At 36.9% G+C, this 24,676-nt stretch overlaps 1 protein-coding gene across 3 annotated transcripts in view; it reads right to left on the bottom strand.

Moving 5' to 3' along the window:
• Positions 1–24,676, bottom strand: part of ALMS1 (ALMS1 centrosome and basal body associated protein) — a 216,325-nt gene that overhangs the window by 157,911 nt on the left and 33,738 nt on the right. Inside the window, exons 2-7 of one of the 3 annotated variants that reach the window (XM_028496787.2) lie at positions 22,262–22,457; positions 15,520–15,637; positions 12,118–13,892; positions 11,744–11,862; positions 11,488–11,637; positions 6,125–6,284 (exon numbers count right to left, since the gene is read on the bottom strand). In XM_028496787.2, coding sequence (XP_028352588.1) covers positions 6,125–6,284; positions 11,488–11,637; positions 11,744–11,862; positions 12,118–13,892; positions 15,520–15,637; positions 22,262–22,457 — 2,518 coding nt within the window. The remainder of the gene's footprint in view (positions 1–6,124; positions 6,285–11,487; positions 11,638–11,743; positions 11,863–12,117; positions 13,893–15,519; positions 15,638–22,261; positions 22,458–24,676) is intronic. The other 2 variants (XM_028496788.2, XM_028496789.2) reach the window with 2 other exon arrangements.

Genomic DNA, 24,676 nt, shown 5'->3' with positions numbered 1-24,676 from the left:
GCAGGCTGAGAATACTGGGCTGCGGCCCCACCCGACCTAACTCGTAGGGCAGAGGTTCCACTCCAGAAGAGGCAATCCAAGAAGACCAGAGAAAACCATCCTCACCCAACACCATTCTTATAAAGAAGGGACGTGTTACTCCAATATAAGTGGGTCACTGTTCCAACTCCCAGAGCAATGTCACAAAGCTTTTTCCCAGGAGAGGCAAGCCATAAGAACAGAGAGCTCCACACATCTCCATAAGCAGACTGACTTCATTTGGAATAGAACAAGGAGAAGTTCAAGCCTAAGAACGCCAGCAAAAACAATGCTGATCACAGCTGTAAGCAATTAAGAGGAAGCTGCTAGCTACATGATACAAAAAAGCCATACAGTAGACAAGCTAGAAGTTTAAAAGAAAGCCTCAAAGACTGACTTAAAAGACTACCTCTAAGAAAGGGCGTTACAGTAACTGAATCAGACGACGGAGCAACTAATGCCTCAAGGCATTGTTGAAAACAATACAGCAATCAGCTTAGCTGAGGCTAACAGCTGATACCAATATTGCAACACAAACAAGACGATCAACAACGAGATGAAAGAGACAGTAAAAGAGAACTGAGTTAAAGCCATAGTCACAGGAAGAGGAAAGAGATGGAGACCACAGTCAGGAAGCCTGTACATATGCCAAAGACTCTGCTTTTTGGATTTACCTGGTGGTGCAGTGGTTAAGACTCGATGCTCCCAATGCAGGGGGCCTGGGTTCAATCCCTGGTCAGGGAGCTAGATTCCCACATGCATGCCACAACTAAGGAGCCCGTCTGCCGCAACTGACAGGGCACAACCAAATAAATAAATAAATTTTTTTAATATAATAAAATGCAAATCCAATTAGAAAAAAAAGACTCTGCTTTCCAGTGAGGAAATTCAGAAGGTGCATATTGCAGGGGAAACAGACTTCACTTCCAAACTAGTCACTAAATAACCAGACAAGCAAAACAGTAACAAATATTCTCAGCCCAGAGAGGGAATCAGTATCCAGAGCTGCAACAATATAATATCTAAAATGTCCAGTTTATAACAAAAAGTTGTGACACACGCAAAGGAAAAGAAAAGTGACCCATTCAGAGGAAAAAACAAGCAAGCAATAGAAACTGCCTTTAAGGAGACCCACATTTTGGATTTAGCCAGGAAAGACTTCAAAGCAGTTATTATAAATATGTTCAAAGAAGAAAAGGAAATCATGCTTTAAAAATTAAAAGAAGCTTCAATGAAATCCCTAACAAACTACCAATGGCATTTTTCACAGAACTAGAACAAAAATATTGCACAATTTGTAGGGAAACACAAAAGACCCTGAATAGCCAAAGCAATCTTGAGAAAGAAAAACGGAGCTGGAGGAATCAGGCTCCCGGACTTCAGACTATACTATAAAGCTACAGTAATCAAGACAGTATGGTACTGGCACAAAAACAGAAATATAGATCAATGGAACAGGATAGAAAGCCCAGAGATAAACCCACACACATATGGTCACCTTATCTTTGATAAAGGAGGGAAGGATATACAGTGGAGAAAAGACAGCCTCTTCAATAAGTGGTGCTGGGAAAACTGGACAGCTACATGTAAAAGTATGAAATTAGAACAATCCCTAACACCACACACAAGAATAAACTCAAAATGGGTTAAACCCTAAATGTAAGGCCAGACACTGTCAAACTCTTAGAGGAAAACATAGGCAGAACACTCTATGACATAAATCACAGCAAGATCCTTTTTGACCCATCTCCTAGAGAAATGGAAATAAAAACAAAAATAAACAAATGGGACCTAATGAAACTTAAAAGCTTTTGCACAGCAAAGGAAACCATAAACAAGACAAAAAGACAACCCTCTGAATGGGAGAAAATATTTGCAAATGAAGCAAATGAGGAATAAAGATGCAGACATAGAGAATGGACTTGAGGACATGGGGACAGGGAAGGATAAGCTGGGACGAAGTGAGATAGTGGCATGGACATATATACACTGCCAAATGTAAAACAGATAGCTAGTGGGAAGCAGTCGCATAGCACAGGGAGATCAGCTCGGTGCTTTGTGTCCATCTAGAGGGGTGGGAGGGAGAGGCAAGAGGGAGGAGATATGGGGATATATGTACACATATAGCTGATTCACTTTGTTATACAGCAGAAACTAACACAGCATTGTAAAGCAATTATATTCCAATAAGGATGTCAAGAAAACATTAAAAAATAAAATTAAAAGAAGGTAATGGCAATGTCTCATCAAATAGAAAATAAGCCAATAGAACTTATAAAAGAAGCAAATGGAAGTTCTGGGGTTGAAAAGTACAACTAAAATGAAAAATTTCCTAGAGGCTCAACAGTAAATAGGGACAGACATAAGAATCAGTGAATATGATGATAACAGAGACTATGCAAGTTGAAGGACAGCAAAAAAAAGAATAAATAAAAATGAACAAAGGCTCAGAGAGCTATTCGACAAGATTAAGTGTACTGACATATGTATAATGGGGGATATCTGAGACAGAAAAGAGCAGAAAAAAATAATGGCCGAAAACTTCCCAAATTTGATGAAAAACATTATCCTACACATCTAAGAATCCCAATGAACTCAATGATAAACAGAGAGATCCATACCAACACATCATAATCAAAATCAAAATGCTGAAAGATGAAGAGAATATCCTGAAAGCAGCAAGAAAAAAACAAATCACATACAATGGAACACTAATAAGAATAGCTGATTTCTCATCAGAAACAATAAAGGCAGAATACAGTGGAAAGACATATTCAAAGTGCTGGAAAAAAAAAACTGTCAACCAAGAATTCAAAACCCAGCAAAACTATCTTTCAAAAAGATAAAATAAAAACATTCCCAGATATACAAAAACTGAGAGAATTTGTTGGTGGCAGGCCCATCTTACAAAAAATACTAAAGGAAGTTCTTCAGGCTGAAAGCAAGTGACACCAAACAGTAATTCGAATTTACAGAACAAAACAAATAGTGCTAGTAAAGATAATTATGTTAGGTAATCACAAAAAGACAGGACACTTGCATATTTTCCTTTCTTCTAACAGATTTTAAAAGCAAGCTTTCATAAAACAACACATATATAATTGTATTATTGGGGCTATAACATATAGAAATGTAACATATTCAACAATAACATCAAAAGGAAGTACATGGGAGCAAAGTTAGAGTACAGCAAGGAAATGACACTGGGTGATAACAAATCCACAGGAACAAATAAAGAGAATAAGAAATAAGAATAAATTCAAATATTAATGTAACAAGCTCTATAAATATAAATATTTGCTCTCTCTACTTCTCTGAGCTTCTTTAAAACACATAAAATTATAGAAATAATTATGACAATGTAACAATCTAGTCTTGGGTTTGTAACATATAGGTGTATTATGTATTATAATAATAGCAAATACGAAGAAGAGGGAATAGATCTATATAGGAGAAACATCTCTGTATGACACTAGAATTTAGTTAGTATAAACTGGGAGTATATTCTGGTAAGTTAAGATAAATTTCATAAGCCCTAGAGCAACCACTAATAATATAACTAAAAATTAGCTAGGACTTCCCTGGTGGCGCAGTGGTTAAGAATCCGCCTGCCAATGCAGGGGACACAGGTTCGAGCCCTGGTCCGGGAAGATACCACATGCTGCAGAGAAACTAAGCCCGTGTGCCACAACTAATGAGCCTGCCAGCCACAACTACTGAAGCCCACATGCCACAACTACTGAAGCCCATGCACCTAGAGCCCATGCTCCACAACAAGAGAAGCCACTGCAATGAGAAGCCCACACACCACAACAAAGAGTAGTCCCCGCTCACCGCAACTAGGGAAAGCCCACATGCAGCAACAAAGACCCAACGAAGACCCAACGCAGCGAAAAATAAAATAAATAAAAATAAATTAATTAATTTTTTTAAAAATAAAAATTAGCTAGAAAATTATTAAAGAAATTAAAATACTGGAAAATATTCACTTAATGCAATAAAAAGTAGTAAAGGATGAACAGAAGAACAAGAGTCATGAGGCATATGGAAAAGAAAAAGTAAACAAGGAAGTGTAAATCCAATGTTATCAATAATTACATTAAATGTGAAGGGATTAAACAATCACATCAAAGGCAAAGACTGTCAGTCTGGAATTAAGAAATAAAAAAGATACAACTATAAGCTATTTACAAGAGATACACTTCAGCTTCAAAAACATAAATAGGTTGAAACTAAAGGGATGAAAAAAAGATACAACATTCAAGCAGCAACCATAAGAACTGGAAAGTGCACAGAGACATAAGAAAAAATAGACTTTAAAACAAAAAATTGGGCTTCCCTGGTGGCGCAGTGGTTGAGAGTCCGCCTGCCGATACAGGGGACACGGGTTCGTGCCCCGGTCCAGGAAGATCCCACATGCCGCGGAGCGGCTGGGCCTGTGAGCCATGGCCGCTGAGCCTGCGCGTCTGGAGCCTGTGCTCCGCAACGGGAGAGGCCACAACAGTGAGAGGCCCGCATAACACAAAAATTTAAAAAAAAAAAAAAAATTATGTTGCTAGAATTAAAGAGGGACAACAGCAAAAAGGTCAATTCATCAGGAATATATAACAGTTATAAACATAAATGCACTTAACATCAAAGTCTCAAAATATATGAAACAATTCTGACAGAAAAGGGAAAAACAGACAAACAATAATAATTGGAGACTTCAATACCCTACTTTCAAAAATGGAGATAACTAGCAGAAGATCAACAAGGATCAGAAGACTTGAACACTATAAACCCACTAGAACTAAGAGACATGTATAGAACACACCACCTAACAACAGCAGAATGCACATTCTTCTCAAGCGCAAACCATACATTCTACAGGATAAACATTATGGTAGGACATAAAACATGCCTCAGTAAAATTTAAAAGCACAAAAATCCTATAAAGTATATTAGGAAATAGTTTAGATGAATTAAAACAAAAACACAACAAACCAAAACTTAAGGCACACAGCTAAAGCAGTGTTTAGAAATCTATCAATGTAAATACCTACATTAAAAAGAAAAATCTCAAATCAATAACATAACATTTAGGGAAACGTAAACCAAAACCACAGGATACCACTTCACAGCCACCAGAATGGCTATAATCAAAAAGACAGAAAAACAACTGTTGTTGAGGGTGTGGAGAAACTGGAACCCTCATAATGCTGGTGGGAATGTAATATGGTGCATATTCTTTGGAAAACAGTTTAGCAGTTATTCAAAATGTTAAACACTGTTACCATGAACGAGAAATTCCCACTCCTAGATATAAACCAAAGAGAAATAAAAATAACAAATACACAAACCTGTATGTGAATGTTCATAACAGCATTATTCATAAGAGTCAAAAAGTGGAAAACAACCCAAGTGTCCATCAACTGATGAATAGGTAAATATGTGACATATCCATACTATGGACTATTATTTGGCAATAAAAAGGAATGAGTACCAATATACACTATAACATGGATAAATCTTGAAAACGTACTCAGTAAAAGAAGCCAGCCACAAAAGATCTCATATTGTATGATTTCACTCACATGAAAATGTCCAGGATAGGCATCTCCAACCTCGGCTGACTTCTCAGAACTACCTGCCAATCCATCTGCTTATCCTTGGTCAGCTCCATCCCCTATTCACTTCAACATAAATTCTAAGCCTTCACGAAGCACTCTCCTCAAATCCCTTAACCCACCTCCACAACTCTCAACCTCCCTCAGCAGACAATCTTGCTTTCTACCTCAAAACTAATCTCTCTGTTTCCTCTCTGTAAACTTGTATCTGTTCTTATGCTCATTTAATTCCCTTTTCCCTTCCCAAGTCACAGAAAGGAATATAGAAACAAACTGACTCTAATATCAGACTCCTCCATGTAATTCAGTTCTAAACACTGTCATGAAGAATGCAATGAAAATCAAATGGTTCATCTAATAAAAGATCTGAGGATTTATAAATACACCTAATCCAAAGTTAACATTATTGCCGGAGTTCAAAAGTAAAAAATTAGGCACAGCAAGATATTTTTAACAAGCTAGTCATAAGGACACTTAATATCTCCTTCTCTACGTACCTGTTGAATGTTTGAGAGTCCCTGGCACAGTGTCAGGAGATACCCTCAACATTCTGAGATCTGAAGAGTGATACTCCAACTCTCTAGTTGGCTCATGAGGAACAAATGGAGGCAATACAGATGAAAAAGACTGATTAATGTCCATATTAGAAGGACATACCTATGAAAAGAGATAAACAATGAAGAAAATAAGATTAATTTTAGACTTCATCTACTAAAAAATAACCTCATTTTTATGAAAATGAATGCTAAGCAGTTATACCAGTTCCTCAAGATCATATTCTCAACCCTCCTGAATTCATATATAGGTCATATCTTGTTTGGTTAAGTCCAGGAAGGCTCTACAAATTATTTGAGGGTTTGGAAGTCTACCTGAATAGAATATTATAGATAGGAGACCTAGAAGTGTTCTATTACTCAGAAGTTTGCTACTTAACAATAGTATGATCTGAACTATGGTAATATTCTTGACAAGCTCAAGGACTTTTTTTTTTAAGAAGGAGAGGTATGTTAGGGAAAGGAAAGAGGAAAGGAGGGAAAAGAACAGAAATATTTTCAAGGAATCCACAAATGTTTAGAAGAAAAATAAATGCATCAAAGAACTGTATCTGTGATCAGTTACCAAAAAACATTAAGTTCTCAAATTTTTTGAAACAAAAGTAGTGGGAAATATAAACTGATGAAGTAAAGGTTAAATGCTGAAAAAGAAGTTCCTGAAGTTTCATGACTTCCAGCAAGTCCTTGTAAAACAAGAAATCAGAGGTGACTTCCCTGGCGGTCCAGTGGTTAAGACTTCACCTTCCAATGCAGGGGGTGTGGGTTCGATCCCTGGTTGGGAAGCTAAGATCCCACAAGGCTCATAGCCAAAAAAATCAAAACATAAAACAGAAGCAATATTGTAACAAATTCAACAGACTTAAAAAATGGTCCGTATCAAAAAAAAATCTTTAAAAGAAAAAAGAAATTAGAAACTATTAGTACTGATGTTGGTACATAAACATTACACAACTTTTCACCAAATTCACAGTATGCTCTCATATAAAAACAACATACCACTTTTTTTTATTTTTTTCAGTACGCGGGCCTCTCACTGTTGTGGCCTCTCCCGTTGCAGAGCACAGGCTCCAGACGCGCAGGCTCAGCAGCCATGGCTCACGGACCCAGCCGCTCCGCAGCATGTGGGATCTTCCCGGACCGGGGCACGAACCCGTGTCCCCTGCATTGGCAGGCAGACTCTCAACCACTGCACCACCAGGGAAGCCCAACATACCACTTTTATTTTCCTAAAAAGTTATTCCAGTGCTGCCCTCTCAGGAGGGAGTCTAAAAATGTACATAAGCATGAATTTTTCTATCCTCTTTTATGAAGGGTTTTTCAGTGTGTAGTAAGAAACATTCATAAGAAGTTGGCAGAATGTGGACATAAATAATTCTACTTCTACTGCCCATATAGTTTCTTTAGACCCATGGTTTTCAAATGGGGAAAATTTTGCACTCCCCCACCACACCCCACCAAGGAACATGTGGCAATACCTGGAGACATTTTTCACTGCCATAACTTTAGTGGGGGTAATGTGACTGACATCTAGTAAGTAGAGGCCAGGGATGTTGCGAACACATCCTAAAATACACAGAACAGCCCCCCACAACAAAGAATTATGTAATCCCAAAGCAATAATGTAGAGGAACCCTGCTCTAAACATAGCACAAAGTTCTTAGTTTTCAATTATCCTACTGGCTAAGGAGACATGCAGCTCATTAACAGCATGGGTTTGAACTGCACTGGTTCACTTACACATGGATTTTTTTTTTCAATAGTAAATACTACAGTACTACACACGATCCAAGAATGGCTGAATCTGTGGATGTGGAAGAACCATGAATATAGTGGAATCGGGGATACAGGGGGCCAACTGTGGATTTTCAACTTTGCAGAGGGTCAGTGCCCCTAATTCCCACATTGTTCACAGACAACTGTATATATCACATATATGATAGATAAATACTTGTGTGTGCTCATGCATGCACTGTGTTTAATAGAAGTTTTCCCCTAAAGCTTCCAAACGTAGGGGAAAAAATTTCCATTCCAATCTTGACTTCGATAACATTTCAAAGCTTCGAAATATATAGATTATTAGAGCAGTTAATAAAAAAGAAAATGCAGAATGAAAAAGATGAGATATATTTATTTAAGAGATCAAGAGATGTTTATCACTAAAAATTAAAGGAGTCAGGAGGGAAAAAAATCAAGATTGGTTTATCTCCTAGTTTTTATCAATAATGAAGACAGAATCAAAGACAATGAAGAAACCAAGAAACGCTAACACCTCTATAAGAACTGAGAAAATCTGTAAGTCACTCTGATTTTAGGGAAAAAATGACTTATTCTGATCTAAGCAAGGTGAATTTGAGATGTTGGGACTATTCACAGGAAAATTTCATGCAAGATAGAATATGGGTCTACCTAGGAGAAATAATACTAGGGTCTTAAAATAGAGATGATAAGCATCCACACAGAGAAAAGCATTTAAACCTTGAGAGGAAACATATTCTTTGGGATGGAAGGGGGACCAACAAAACAAACACGGAAGAAATCTAACGAGTCAACCTTAAATAATATTTAAAAGTTACGTGGCCAAAATAGGGGATACTAAAACAGTATTTTATTATAGAGGCTAAAAGAATGTAATATGCTGCTGCCAGGAACAAGGAGAGAGAAGGAACAGAATAACGAATTAGAGTAGGAAAGCCCTGGTAGGAGTCTAATGGTCTAGTTTCAGTAAAGGGAACTAACAGCCAGGCACTAACCATGTAAGTGCTACATACCTTACACCCCATTTAACATAACAACATTTGAGGTTGATTATTATTGTTCCTATTCCTTATGTAGACAAGGAAGGAGAGTGATCCTCCAAAATCATTTGCCCAAGGCACAAGGCTAACAAAGTAACTGAACAGGGTTTTGACTCCAATTCTCCACAGTCTCTTCATAGCCCCAACCTACATCATACCTAAGTGGATACCCAAATAATCATTTAGAGAATGACGGATACGTATCAAAGTGAGGCAAACAAGTATGAATGCCTCTTCTGAGACACAGATGAGAATAAGGAAGAAACCAAAGAGTAGGCAAACTCCCTGAGAGCAAGCTGGGCCATGCACGAAGATTATCACCATGTCTGGCTCATTGTTTCCCTCATATTAGCATTACGTAACTCCCAGACCATAGAAGAGAACTAAGAGTGAAAGACAATATAGAGAACAGCATCCTCCCTGGACTAAAAACCTACAGTTAAGGGCAAATAAAATTTGAAATTGTGTCAGAGTTAATCTCAGCACATCACTGTTAACGGACTATAACATCTTCATGTCTTTAAATATATTTTATCTACATGAAAAGTTGACATAAATTACAAAAGGAGCACTATCAAAAAAATTAGAAACTCTCAGTTTAAATATAATTAACACTGCTATATGGTATATATGAAAGTTGTTAAAAGTAAATCCAGGCTTCCCTGGTGGCCCAGTGGTTGAGAGTCCGCCTGCCGATGCAGGGGACACGGGTTCGTGCCCTGGTCCGGGAAGATCCCACATGCCGCGGAGCAGCTGGGCCCGTGAGCCATGGCCGCTGAGCCTGCGCGTCCAGAGCCTGTGCTCCGCAACGGGAGAGGCCACAACAGTGAGAGGCCCGCGTACCGCAAAAAAAAAAAAAAAAAAAAAAAAGCAAATCCTAAGAGGTTTTCACCACCAGGAAAAAATTTTTTTTCTATTTCTTTAATTTTGTGTCCATATGAGACGATGGATGTTCACTAACTTTATTGTAGTCATCATTTCATGATGTATGTAAGTCAAGTCATTATGCTGCATCCCTTAAAATTATACTGTGTTGTATGTCAATTATATCTCAATAAAACTGGAAGAAAAAGGAAAAAAGAAACTCTAAGTTTAAAATTGATATTTTGTTTCTCATTCTTATTAAAAATAACTTTGACCCTCACTCTTGCCAAAATGATGCAAAATCTTGGCTTTGGTTTCACTGAAGAACAGTTTATGGTATAGTGGTTAAGTATATTGACAAGGTTAGTTTCAAATACTAGTTCCCCTACTTGCAAGTTCCTTAATCCTCTAAATATCAATTGTGAAATGGGGATGATAATAATCCCCAACAATCCTCCCTGATAGGATTGACCAAAGGCCTAAATGAATTGAGGCATGTAAGTAAATCTCCTAGCATATTATTTGAGCACAGCGTGTTAACTATCATTTTCATCCCATCGTTATTAAATTGAAAATTAGAATTAAACAATGTCTAGAATGTTGAAGAAAATAAAACTAACCTAACAGTTCTCTATATTAAACTTTTTAAATAAATTCAATAAATTGTAAATAAAAGGAAAAATTCATCACAATATCTTTGTTCAGTTTCTCTTTTCAACTACATGAACCTAAAGGTGAAAATATAATTGCAGGGACTTCCCTGGTGGTCCAGCGGTTGAAACTCTACGCTCTCAAAACAGGGGACCAGGGTTCGATCCCTGGTCAGGGAACTAGATCCCACATGCCGCAACTAAGACCCGGTGTAGCGAAATAAATAAATAAATAAATAAATATTTTAAAATATAATTGCAACTCAAACTAGCAGCTTTCCAATGACATACTAATCTTATACATGGGAAAATAGGAAAAGGAAAGTAACATTAAGTACACCACATATATGACCTAACTGTCTTTAATGACTAACAGAATGTAAGGATATATTATCAGGAAGTGGGACCCAGATTGGAGCTGACAGTATCAGACAAAACCGGATGGGCAATGGGACCAGAGAACCATTAAAGCCAAAAGATCCAAGGATCCAGGTAAATGAAGCCTTGTATATAAAAGAAAATTGTGACTTCAAGATACCTCTGAAGTTAAAATCTTTCAGGGGTTTCTAAACAAATACTTGAATATGTCAGGGCCTATATACCAAGGCCTGTACATTGAAGGCCAGAGGGGGAAAAAAAGCACAACTGAATATCTCCATGAATGAGTCTAATCTTAACACCATCCCAAAGGCTCTTGCTGGCACAATTTGGAAGAGTTCAGATGCCTCAAGATGAAAGGCCTACAAGCTCCAAAGGATAGCCTTTTCCAAAACACCACAGAAGTCACTAAGTCTCATGGTCTACGAAGCACAAATATTTCTTTTATGCCAACCTCTAACAAATTAATGCAGTATATTCCTGGATATCAGATGAAAACCAGATTACACATCACAATTTGGCATTAGAGGATATAAACGGCCCTTTACTTTCATCCCCATTTTTCAACTAAAATATTTCTTTCCCTACCGCATAAGAAATGTCAAACAGAAAAACTTACAGGCTCTTCAAAACTGCTCTCTTCCTTAGATGGTAGCTGTACAGTAGACTGCCAGTGCAGGGAGCTGTCACAAATCTCTAGATCATCAAGCAAATTTTCTAAACCTGCTAGCTTAATGCACTCACCAGTCAAGTCACCTTGGTCACGTAGCTGGGAAACAGTAAAGAGTAAAAGTAAAAACAAATAACAATACCATTTCCTGAAACAATACTGGAAAAGACCATGTCTCTCCCCAACAATCATTTTATTGTCTCACCTCTCTTTGTAGTTCAACAACTCTTTTCCTGCATACAACATCATTTTCATCTAGGCTACAGCATTCAGTATCATCATCCAGAGTATAGATGTCAGATTCAGCCTTCCCCTGCAGGCCCTCTACAAAATAGGAGTCATTTTGCATAATTGTATAGACAGTAAAACTGGACTTGGCTCCCACAGGCCGAGGAATTTCACCTTGGTCTATATCAGCTTGCAGCAATGTCTCTTGGCCAACTGCAATTAATGATGCATCACTGATCACTGGCAAAGCACCTTGTGACTTTGCATCACATGCCACCAAGTTTGCTGAAAAGCTGCTTCCTACAGCTGCAGATGGACCTTCAATGACGTTACTAGAGTTTCCATTCTTACCCAAAATACAGTTTGAGGAATCTGAAACTTCTTCAAAGGTGTGCTGCTTTAAATCTTGTAAAACCGAAGAATTTGAAGTCCATACTTTGATTGGATAAATAATGTTTGAAGATCCTAACTTCTCTGCAAGGTCAAGAGCAGAAACAGACTTTATCTTCCCAATGGGAAGAAATGGTTCATTGTCTGTATCATACTGAAATAAAGCTGACTGTGTTTTGCCAAGACCAACAGCCTGTCTGAGAGATTTTTCACTTAAAGAAGATGACAACTTAAGCTCTGGACTAAGAGAAAGTGGCTTAATGAATATTTCCTGAGGAGCACTGGGGAGTGATTTTAAATTAGGATGCCAGTACAGGGAGCTATCACCATCATCTTTTTTATACAACAATGGTTTTGAAGCTGCTGATTCAAACACCCCAGGAGTAGACTGATAGCGTGGGTGATTAAGTTTATCAAAGAAAAAGTTTTCATCATAATTTAATAGGGAAAGATCTGGATTTTTTGGTTCACTTTCTTGGCTGTCATTTGTTAAAAATTTATTGATGTCAGTTTGGATTTCATTTACTGTACTCTCTTTCTCAGAAGGTTCAATAGAGGCAATAACTGCCTGAAAGGCTACATTTTCAGTAGCATCAACATTTTTCCCACCAAAAGCAGAAGGTGGCTTTTGGTTTCTTTCTTCTTGAAAACACAGCTGTTCTGATGTCTCATCTGAGTTGGATTTAATAGTCTGAAGAGGACCACCAAAAACCTCCATCTTAGAGGTATCATGCCCCCTGGAGAGTATACGTGCTTCTGACACTTCTACAGAATTATTAGTAACTACAACGTTCTCAATATATTGTATTTCTGAAGATCTGGGATGCACCTCTGAAAATACTAAAGTATTTCTATTCTCCTTTAGTTCAAAACATTGAGATAATTCTTTCCCCAGATTTTCTTCATTTCTTTTATAACGCTCCAAAGAGTCCATCTTTTGTTGCATCTCATTCTGAGCAGGAGCCCTTAAATAAACACTCTCAAAATAATGACTATCAGCTGTCAAGGGAACCTCTCTTCCTCCTCTTTCCAACAAACAATGCAAAAAACAATGTGGCATTTTACTATAAAAACGAGGAGCAACTTCATGTGGAAAAGAAACACAGTCCTTACTGATTAGACATATTTCTGGATGGTGTGAAGCTCCCTGTTTGCTCCATGGCATATCTGAAAAAGGGGCACTAAAATTGTCACTTTCCTTAGGAATTTTATTTTTATCAATTGTGTCAGATGAATCTGAATATGAATGACGGTCCTTACTGGTTAAATATTTTTCTAACTGTTGTAAAGCTTCCTGTTTCCCATATTGCACATACGAACAAGAAGCATCAAAACTGTCACTTCCTTTAGGAGTTAGGTATTCATCACTTGTATCAGATGCAGTTGAAAAAGAAACTTGATCTTTATCAGCTAAATTGGTTTCTGGCTCCTGTATAACTTCTTGTGTCTTCCATGACATATATGAATAAAGAGCATCATAACTATCAGAGTCTTTGGGGGTTTTCAGATCCTCAAGTGTATCAGGTGAAACAGTCTCTTCTTTAGTCCCTTGTTCAAGAGTTAATAAAGAGCGCTGAGACTCAACAGCTGTACTACCTGTAAGTGGGTGCTGAGATACACTAAAGCAACTGTTAACTAAGTTTGAAGCTACTTCTGAGGCTGCCTGGAATAAAGCTTCACTAACTTCCGACAGTCGAGAACACCATTCAGTGTCTTCAGACTTACCAGGAATTCTCCTGAAAATATACAGTTAAAAATAAATAAATAACACATTACAAACATTTATTTTTTAAAATACTAACATGTAAAAATACAAAACTGATATGTCACTGAAATCGAGGTTATTTGAAAGTATACTGAAAAACAAAGTCCTAATTTCAAATTCCTTTAGGGTGGCTAATGATTGAACAAAGCAAATATTTTTAAAACAGAAGGTAAACTACCATCCTATGACCCTGATATTTTCTCAGGCTTCCCTCAAAACAATATTGCCCCAAAAAGTGATTCTTTAAATGAAAATTTCAAACTTTACTATTTAAAATGTGTAATTTATCACCTACCATAATTTAATATTCATTTAACTTGAACTAATTCTTCTACTACTCATTTATTATGCTCTTGAAAACCAATTAAGTGAGCTACTCACCAAACAAAACAGTAACCTAATCATTGGTTGACTACTGTGTATAGAACACTTTTCATAAAAGTAATTTTAAAGTAATACATAGCACAGGGCAGAGGTTTTTACTCTTTAAACATTTATACTTTTTAATTTAAGGCGTCTTTTTTATTTTTAAAAGAAGAAAACATATTCTTGGATAATTCCAAATATGCTTTGGAGAATTCCAGACTTGTCTCTCATTATGACTAAAGGGCATTAATTTGGAGTAACTGTTAATTTCGACGTGTCTATTAGAAAAATCGTGTTAGTTCATATTCGCACCTCCTACGAAGGAGAGATAGCTAGGTTCATTAAATACTGGCTGACAAAAATGACAGTACCAGGGCTTCCCTGGTGGCGCAGTGGTTGAGAGTCCGCCTGCCGGTGCAGGGGACACGGGTTCGCGCCCCGGTCCGGGAGGATCCCACGTGCCGCGGAGAGGCTGGGCCCATGAGCCATGGCCGCTGGGCCTGCGCGTCCGGAGTCTGTGCTCCGCAGTGGGAGAGACCACAGCAGTGAGAGGCCCACGTACCACAAAAAAAAAAAAAAAAAAAAAAATGACAGTGCCAAACAAGCTAGTGACCACGAAATGAATGCTTTCTACAGAAGGTGTGGGCTGATGGGCAGCAAAAAGGGAGATTTATAAGGAAGAAAATTAGTGTGCCTTCTAAATTAAAATATGCCTAATATACTAGAATACATTAGAAATTATTTTTAAAGAAACTGAAGTCCCCTGGCTCATTTTTACACATATTACTATGCCAAATTAACATGTATCATGCCTTAATGAGAGGCCCACGTACCCAAAAAAAAAAAAAAAAAAAAAAAATGACAGTGCCAAACAAGCTAGTGACCACGAAATGAATGCTTTCTACAGAAGGTGTGGGCTGATGGGCAGCAAAAAGGGAGATTTATAAGTAAGAAAATTAGTGTGCCTTCTAAATTAAAATATGCCTAATATACTAGAATACATTAGAAATTATTTTTAAAGAAACTGAAGTCCCCTGGCTCATTTTTACACATATTACTATGCCAAATTAACATGTATCATGCCTTAATTTAGGGCCTTGTTATCTTCAGAGTGTGTACTGAGAATCTAGCTCTCAAGCCAGTCTCACCTGAAGTCATTAATATTAGTAACAGCTTAGAGGAAAAGAAGGCGTAGAAAGGCTACATGCAAACAGAAAAATAAATCATCCTACCTCAGAGGTGCAAAATCTAGTTCACTTTGGTGAAACAAGGAATCAGGCCCAAACTCTTGATCTTTTGTCAAACATGTCAGCAAAGGCAAATCAGGAGAAGTGAAATTGTCTTGTATGACTGCAAAGTTTCAAATATAAAGATGTTGGAAATGCTGAAAATTAATTGTTTAGCTTATACAGTATTTTAAAGAACCTAAATATGCTGCCATCTGGAAGTTTCTACAAGCATTAGTATGATAATATAACAGCAGCAGCAGCAAATACCATTTATTAATAGCCTGACAAGATCCAGGCACTTAACATACAATATTTTATTTAATCCTCATAACAACATTGAAGTATAGGTATTTTTATACCCATCTTATAGATGAGGAAACATGATCATAAATCTTAAAGAATACTAAGTAATTTGTCCACATTCAAATAGCTTAAGTGCCAGAGTGCAATCTGAACCTAAACACTCTACTTTTTAGCAAGTGCTCCTAACCATTATGAGTGTTTCTTCCTATCTTACATCAAACTGTGGTCCACAGGCTCCCAGGCATCACTAAGACACTCTCAGAAGATGCCTGGGGTCAAAATTCTATTAAGTCAGACATTACAGTTTTTTCTTTTTTTTTTTTTTTTTTTTTTTGCAGTACGTGGGCCTCTCACTGCTGTGGGCTCTCCCGTTGCGGAGCACAGACTCCGGACGCGCAGGCTCAGCGGCCATGGCTTACTTTTTAGCAAGTGCTCCTAACCATTATGAGTGTTTCTTCCTATCTTACATCAAACTGTGGTCCACAGGCTCCCAGGCATCACTAAGACACTCTCAGAAGATGCCTGGGGTCAAAATTATATTCAAAGTAATATTAACATATCATTTGCCTTATTCACTCTCATTCTCTCATAAGGATACACTGGAATTTTCCAGAAGCTACATTACCTATGATAAAGCAACATCCTGAATGCAGAAGCAGATTATCAGAACCCACCTGTCTTCTATCAAGTCAGACATTACAGTTTTTTCTTTTTTTTTTTTTTTTTTTTGCAGTACGCGGGCCTCTCACTGCTGTGGGCTCTCCCGTTGCGGAGCACAGACTCCGGACGCGCAGGCTCAGCGGCCATGGCTCATGGGCCCAGCCGCTCCACGGCATGTGGGATCTTCCCGGACCTGGACATGAACCTGGTTCCCCTGCATCGGCAGGCGGACTCGCAACCACTGCGCCACCAGGGAAGCCCAGTTTTTTCTTTTTTAAGTAAAACAACGCTGGTCTTCTAAACATTTTTGGTTTGGAAAATAGTTATTTTTGTAAATAACTAGATAATTTATGTTAACATGCAATGGAGCTGTTACTTTTTAATGAGCTGATAAATATTTTTTAATTTCTCAATTTTAATAATTTCTAATATGGGAAAATATCAATAATCCACATCACCAAAAGCTCTCAGTAATTTTTTTTTTTTTTTGCGGTACGCGGGGCTCTCACTGTTGTGGCCTCTCCCGTTGCAGAGCACAGGCTCCGGACGCACAGGCTCAGCGGCCATGGCTCACGGGCCTAGCCGCTCCGTGGCATGTGGGATCTTCCTGGGGCGGGGCATGAACCCGTGTCCCCTGCATTGGCAGGCGTACTCTCAACCACTGCGCCACCAGGGAAGCCCTCTCAGTAATTTTAAAGTGTGTCAAGGAAATCCTGTGAACAAGAAGTTTGAGAACTGCTAACTTAGAGGAAAAAAAATTCTTCTGAATTCCTGAATGCCACCTTAAATAAGGTTTATTATAATGTCCTTAAACATGTACAACTAGGTATAAACTCCTTATTCCTTATAGTATTTCTACAACTATAAAACAAAAAAATTAAATATTAATAGAAACAAAACTATAAAACCAACAGCATTCTATTTCATATTAATTTAACTAGATTGGTGATGTTTTGCTAAAACTGAATTGTTCTTTCAGTATGAAGGTAATACTGTTGCTACGGTATACTTTCTTGATTTCCGAATGCCTATAATAATACTGCATATCTTCCCTATCATAACTGTCACACTCTTGTTTTAATCTTTGGTCTCTCTGCTTCCCACCTAGATTATCAACTCCGTGTCTGCATTATTCACAGCTGTACCCTCAGTGCCTAGCAAAGTACCAGCTACACTTAGTGGGCACTCAAAAGACAATTATTTATTTATTGAATGGATTAATTAAAAATAAGAAACTGAAAGATAACAATAACCTTTACCACCAAGGACTAATCGGTATTGTTCCTCTTTGGCTACAGACTCAGTCTTAAACCTTCATAACAGAAACCTTTTTTTAAAAATTAATTTATATTTATTTTTGGCTGCATTGGGTCTTCGTTGTGGTGCACAGGCTTCTCATTGTGGTGGCTTCTCTTGTTCCAGAGCACAGGCTTTAGGTGCGTGGGCTTCAGCAGTTGTGGCGCACAGGCTTAGCTGCTCCGTGGTATGTGGGATCTTCCCAGACAAGGGATCAAACCCGTGTCCCCTGCATTGGCAGGTGGATTCTTAACCACTGTTTCAATATGAACGTAATACTGTTGCTACCGTATACTTTCTTGATTTCAGAATACCTATAATAATACTGCATACCTTCCCTATCATAACTGTCACACTCTTGTTTTAATCTTTGGTCTCTCTGCTTCCCACCTAGATTATCAACTCCGTGTCTGCATTATTCACAGCTGTACCCTCAGTGCCTAGCAAAGTACCAGCTACACTTAGTGGGCACTCAAAAGACAATTATTTATTTACTGAATGAATTAATTAAAAATAAGAAACTGAAAGATAACAATAACCTTTACCACCAAGGACTAATCGGTATTGTTCCTCTTTGGCTACAGACTCAGTCTTAAACCTTCATAACAGAAACCTTTTTTTAAAAATTAATTTATATTTATTTTTGGCTGCATTGGGTCTTCGTTGTGGTGCACAGGCTTCTCATTGTGGTGGCTTCTCTTGTTCCAGAGCACAGGCTTTAGGTGCGTGGGCTTCAGCAGTTGTGGCGCACAGGCTTAGTTGCTCCGTGGTATGTGGGATCTTCCCAGACAAGGGATCAAACCCATGTCCCCTGCATTGGCAGGTGGATTCTTAACCACTGCACCACCAGGGAAGTCCCATACCCCTCTAAAAATCATGAAGATTTTTTAACAAAGACCCCACATTTCCTCACATTTGGGCAACTGCTGATGGCCTGGATCTCTCTTTTTTGAGATACCTAACTGTTCTGGCACCAGTCATCATCATGACATTTGCCATTGGTGAGATACACCCTACAATGACTGGATTCAAGCATAACAAAAAAGCAATGATGAAATTTCCTCTGGCCATCAGATCCTGGGATCTGATCTAATAATTAAAATGTTCTACTTTATCTATAGTAAATGAGAAGCTGGAGTTATAAAACTTTACATTAGAAAATACTTTAGAAGCCATGTAGCACAATCTCCAACCCAATGCTGAAACTATTCTATTAGAGAACTTTGCTTGACATTTTGCTATGACATAATGCTCACTTTTTTTTTATTATATAGCCTTTCCTTTATTAAATGGCTCTATTAGAAAGTTCTTCCTTGTATCAAGTTGAAAACAGCCTCCCTATAAGCTACGTAGTCTCATTTTAACCTCTAGACTAGGAATTAGCAAACATTTTCTATAAAAGGTCAGCTAGTAAATATTTTAGGCTTTGTTCATCACACATGGTATCTCTATCCCATATACTTCTTTTGTTTTTACAATCCTTTAAAAATCCTAAAACCTTTTCTAGCTCACAAAATCAGGCCTTAGCCTATGGCTAGTAGTTTGCAGACTCCTGCTCTAGACCACTACCCAACTCATCCCATGGTACTATTATTTTCCTTCTACTGTATTGCCTTCCCAAAAGAGGAAGTAGCTTTCATCTATATATCCCTAGCACCCAACACACAATAGGCACTTAGATATTTGTTAAATAAATGAATAAATAAAAAATACGTTGCTTCCTCTTTAGCATGACAGCCCTTCAGATACCTGATCATAGTAAAGTCTTCCCTTTCATCTACTATCATAGTAATCTCCTCCCACAAGGGAACTCTAATGTTAACATCTTTCTTAAAATATAAAACGAAAATTGACTTTGATGATCTACATCACTGAATATATTGGCACTAGTACTTTTACTTGGATAGTATTTGCTTGTATTTGAAAGGAACTTGTTGAATTAACTCCTAATTCTTGCTCCTCTAAAAAACTCTGATAAGACAACTCCAAATTTGAATCCCACTCCCTTGACAAAAGTTAATTGTAAAATAGGTGGTTGTTGCATTGTCTTCAATTTCTGAAAATAAAAATCTGAAGAAAAGGGAAGGAAAAAACAAAGAATATTTGTCTGAATTATGATTTAGGCATGAAAAAATTGAAATTACCATATTGGCTAAGCATTCTTATATATGTGCAACAACCCAAGGTAGTGATACTACAATTCCACCTCCTACCTTGATGATTTGAAAAGTACTTAAAGTTCATCTTTTGTAAAGAGCTAATAAATCAGTTCCATATTAAACAGAGGAAAGCAGGAAGCTCTACCTCAGACAAGTCATTTAACCTCTTTATCTCAATGTTTCGGTCTGAAAACTTAGGATAATAATATATGTCTTAACTAATTTTAAGAATCTAATGAGCTTAAGCATGAACATTTGTTTTTTGTTTGTTTTTTATACATCATGGAGCCTCCACTGCTGAGAGAAGTAGTCAAAGGCCTCCCTATAAGCTACGTAGTCTCATTTTAACCTCTAGACTAGGAATTAGCAAACATTTTCTATAAAAGGTCAGCTAGTAAATATTTTAGGCTTTGTTCATCACACATGGTATCTCTATCCCATATACTTCTTTTGTTTTTACAATCCTTTAAAAATCCTAAAACCTTTTCTAGCTCACAAAATCAGGCCTTAGCCTATGGCTAGTAGTTTGCAGACTCCTGCTCTAGACCACTATCCAACTCATCCCATGGTACTATTATTTTCCTTTTACTGTATTGTCTTCCCAAAAGAGGAAGTAGCTTTCATCTATATATCCTAGTGTCCAACACACAATAGGCACTTAGATATTTGTTAAATAAATGAATAAATGAAAAATACGTTGCTTCCTCTTTAGCATGACAGCCCTTCAAATACCTGATCATAGTAAAGTCTTCCCTTTCATCTATCATAGTAATCTCCTCCCACAAGGGAACTCTAATGTTAACATCTTTCTGTTATATAGCCTTTCCATTATTAAATGGCTCTATTAGAAAGTTCTTCCTTGTATCAAGTTGAAAACAGCCTCCCTATAAGCTACGTAGTCTCATTTTAACCTCTAGACTAGGAATTAGCAAACATTTTCTATAAAAGGTCAGCTAGTAAATATTTTAGGCTTTGTTCATCACACATGGTATCTCTATCCCATATACTTCTTTTGTTTTTACAATCCTTTAAAAATCCTAAAACCTTTTCTAGCACACAAAATCAGGCCTTAGCCTATGGCTAGTAGTTTGCAGACTCCTGCTCTAGACCACTATCCAACTCATCCCATGGTACTATTATTTTCCTTTTACTGTATTGTCTTCCCAAAAGAGGAAGTAGCTTTCATCTATATATCCTAGTGTCCAACACACAATAGGCACTTAGATATTTGTTAAATAAATGAATAAATGAAAAATACGTTGCTTCCTCTTTAGCATGACAGCCCTTCAAATACCTGATCATAGTAAAGTCTTCCCTTTCATCTATCATAGTAATCTCCTCCCACAAGGGAACTCTAATGTTAACATCTTTCTTAAAATGTAAAACTAAAATTGACTTTGATGATCTACATCACTGAATATATTGGCACTAGTATTTTTACTTGGATAGTATTTGCTTGTATTTGAAAGGAACTTGTTGAATTAACTCCTAATTCTTGCTCCTCTAAAAAACTCTGATAAGACAACTCCAAATTTGAATCCCACTCCCTTGACAAAAGTTAATTGTAAAATAGGTGGTTGTTGCATTGTCTTCAATTTCTGAAAATAAAAATCTGAAGAAAAGGGAAGGAAAAAACAAAGAATATTTGTCTGAATTATGATTTAGGCATGAAAAAATTGAAATTACCATATTGGCTAAGCATTCTTATATATGTGCAACAACCCAAGGTAGTGATACTACAATTCCACCTCCTACCTTGATGATTTGAAAAGTACTTAAAGTTCATCTTTTGTAAAGAGCTAATAAATCAGTTCCATATTAAACAGAGGAAAGCAGGAAGCTCTACCTCAGACAAGTCATTTAACCTCTTTATCTCAATGTTTCGGTCTGAAAACTTAGGATAATAATATATGTCTTAACTAATTTTAAGAATCTAATGAGCTTAAGCATGAACATTTGTTTTTTGTTTGTTTTTTATACATCATGGAGCCTCCACTGCTGAGAGAAGTAGTCAAAGGATAATATATGGTTTGCCCCAAGAAAAACTCCACAAAGTCAGGACTAAGGAGGCATACCCACTAGAGGAAGTTACCAGCTTTTTGCCTTCTGAGAGCAACAGGGGGAGATAAAATGAGGAGCAACTGCACATTTAAATATAACCAGACCCGCTGGCCAGTGTGGAAAACCAGAAATAAGCTACTACCTTTGCGTACAGTTCTACAGCGCCCCTCAGCTCAAGAAAGGATGTAGACGCAAGATTTGCAGTCCCCCGTAAGTATTTTACAAATGTGAGGTATTACTACTAGTCAAAAATAAAGAGGCATTACCTATCAATGGAGAACATAAGAGATCTCTGTTCGACTCCTTTACTTGATTTTCTGATTGGGTCAATATACCTTCCTCCAGAGAGGGGAAGTCTGTCACTTCAGTCCCTTTTTCTCTTACATTAAACCTGGTCTGGGTTGTATTCAAGGTGTGGGAAGAGTCCATTTCTTGAGGAAGATAATGCCAAGATTCTGTTCTCTAAAACAATAATTTTGAAGGAAAATATGCTAAATCATTAACTGAGTTACCATACATGTTAACATTGAGATTGAAATGTCCATTCACGTAGCATACAGCTTCGTATTTGACAACATTCCCATCAAAATTTGTAAAAAGTAAAGCTGTTCTTTCTGTGTTTTTCACAATATTAATAACATTTTTGATCTTTTCCCATTATTATCAATCTTTTAATGTGTTGAATCACTGGCATTTCTGCTATTCTTTAATAGTTACTCCTCATCATTAAAACAATAAATTTGGTTCTTCATGATGAAATCTTACAATTTGATAATAATAAAACTGAAAAAAAAAAATTCCCAACCTAAAGCTACGATATTCTTTACATGTCACCACTTAACTGAATTCTTACTTGCTATACTAGTTTCTAGCAGACTTCTCGGTGCAAAACAGCATATGGTTCATCCGTAGTGAGTGGTTCATTTGTCTCTTTCAAATATTTACTCTTATATTAGTGGCATGATTCAGAAAAATGTTTCTCAAAGTAACTATAGGAAGGACCAGTTTTTCCTACTTCCAATTCATTACAGACTGACATTTTATTGAAATACTAATAAAAATTAACAGGTAACATGTAAAGAAAATAATAAACTAATTTTTAAAACTTGTAAAAATAACTAGCAAAATGAAATTGAAAAGATATATAAGCCCAAAATACAAAACACAAGTATCTGATTTCTAGTTCTAAAAAACATCAAACTGCTATAAAAGTTTCTAAACACTCCTTAATTCTTGTACTTATCTCTTGACAGTAACAAGCAATTCATGGCCTGGTACCAATCCACAGACCACACTAGGTAGCAATGTTGAAATAAAGTTGAATTAAATACTAATGGTAAGCAGTTTTTAAACACATTTTCTTTTTAAATTTGGTATTAGTTAATAATTAAGAATATTCGTCCTATCATGCTATTAAAGTATTCTTTTATTTTCATTTTAAATTAATTTGATTAGGAATGAGCACTAAATTTGATCAAACTACATTATAGCATCTTTTTTACCCCAATTATATCTGATAAAATACAGCAATAAATTTCTTCATATTGCAACAACTTCACATTTCTTACTTGGTAGTGGTAGATTAGACCTTAATCATATTTGCTAGCACAGCCTTTAACATTTTCACTCATAAGATTAATCAGTGTTTTAGAATGCTTCTTTTGTTTTCTAACCTTGTTCTATATTTTTTTAATAAAAGGAAATCTGGGGCTTCCCTGGTGGCGCGGTGGTTGCGCATCCACCTGCCGATGCAGGGGAACCGGGTTCGCGCCCCGGTCTGGGAGGATCCCACGTGCCGCGGAGCGGCTGGGCCCGTGAGCCGTGGCCGCTGAGCCTGCGCGTCCGGAGCCTGTGCTCCGCAGCAGGAGAGGCCACAGCACTGAGAGGCCCGCATACCACAAAAAAAAAAAAAAAAAAGGAAATCTGATTTTCCTTAAAAATGTAAAAGATTTCATCAGTGAATCCATTAGATCCAGAAACCTTTTTGATAGCTGGTACTATTATAACATTCTTGATTTCTTCCTACTTCTAATCCAACTCTATAAGCTTTGATAGGTTTGTATTAAGTCTATTTCATTTAGGTATTTTTCTTTTTCTTGACTGGATTTACTAGGAATGTATATATTTTGTCTTGGATTTAACAATTCTATTTCCTAACTTAATTATTTCTGGTTTTCTCTTTGCCATGTTTCCTCTACTTGCAGTTTATCATTATTTACATAAAATTTTTGGTTAAATAATGAGTTAATTTGATTTACATTTATTTGTTTAAGTAAAAAGATGAGACATTATATTGATGGCAATCAACATGCTTAGATATATAATGTACTGATTTTCATTATTTTGTAGTCTATTACTCTTCTTCCTTAACTAAGTCAAATTTTTTTAAGAGAATATATATTTTTTTCATTCCCAAATGACCCACCCATAAAAATATGTTGTATTACAATTTAGAAAGATTTCACAATTTCAACAAGACTTTTTTCTTTAAAGGATTATTTCCAGTATTTAAAATTCACCAACAAAATGCTCTTACAGTAAGTTAAAAAAAAAAGATACACAACTATCCACTACCTAATATCAGTTATATAAATAGATACAGAGAAAAATATTGGCATGAATATTCTAAAATATTAACACTACTCATCTATGCCTTATGGGATTATAGACCTTTGACCTTC

Source organism: Physeter macrocephalus, chromosome 12 (assembly GCF_002837175.3).
Source record: "Physeter macrocephalus isolate SW-GA chromosome 12, ASM283717v5, whole genome shotgun sequence".
Classification (NCBI taxonomy): Eukaryota; Metazoa; Chordata; class Mammalia; order Artiodactyla; family Physeteridae; genus Physeter; species Physeter macrocephalus.
The sequence above is the reverse complement of the archived record's forward strand: the minus strand, read 5'-3'. Positions and strand labels throughout refer to the sequence as shown.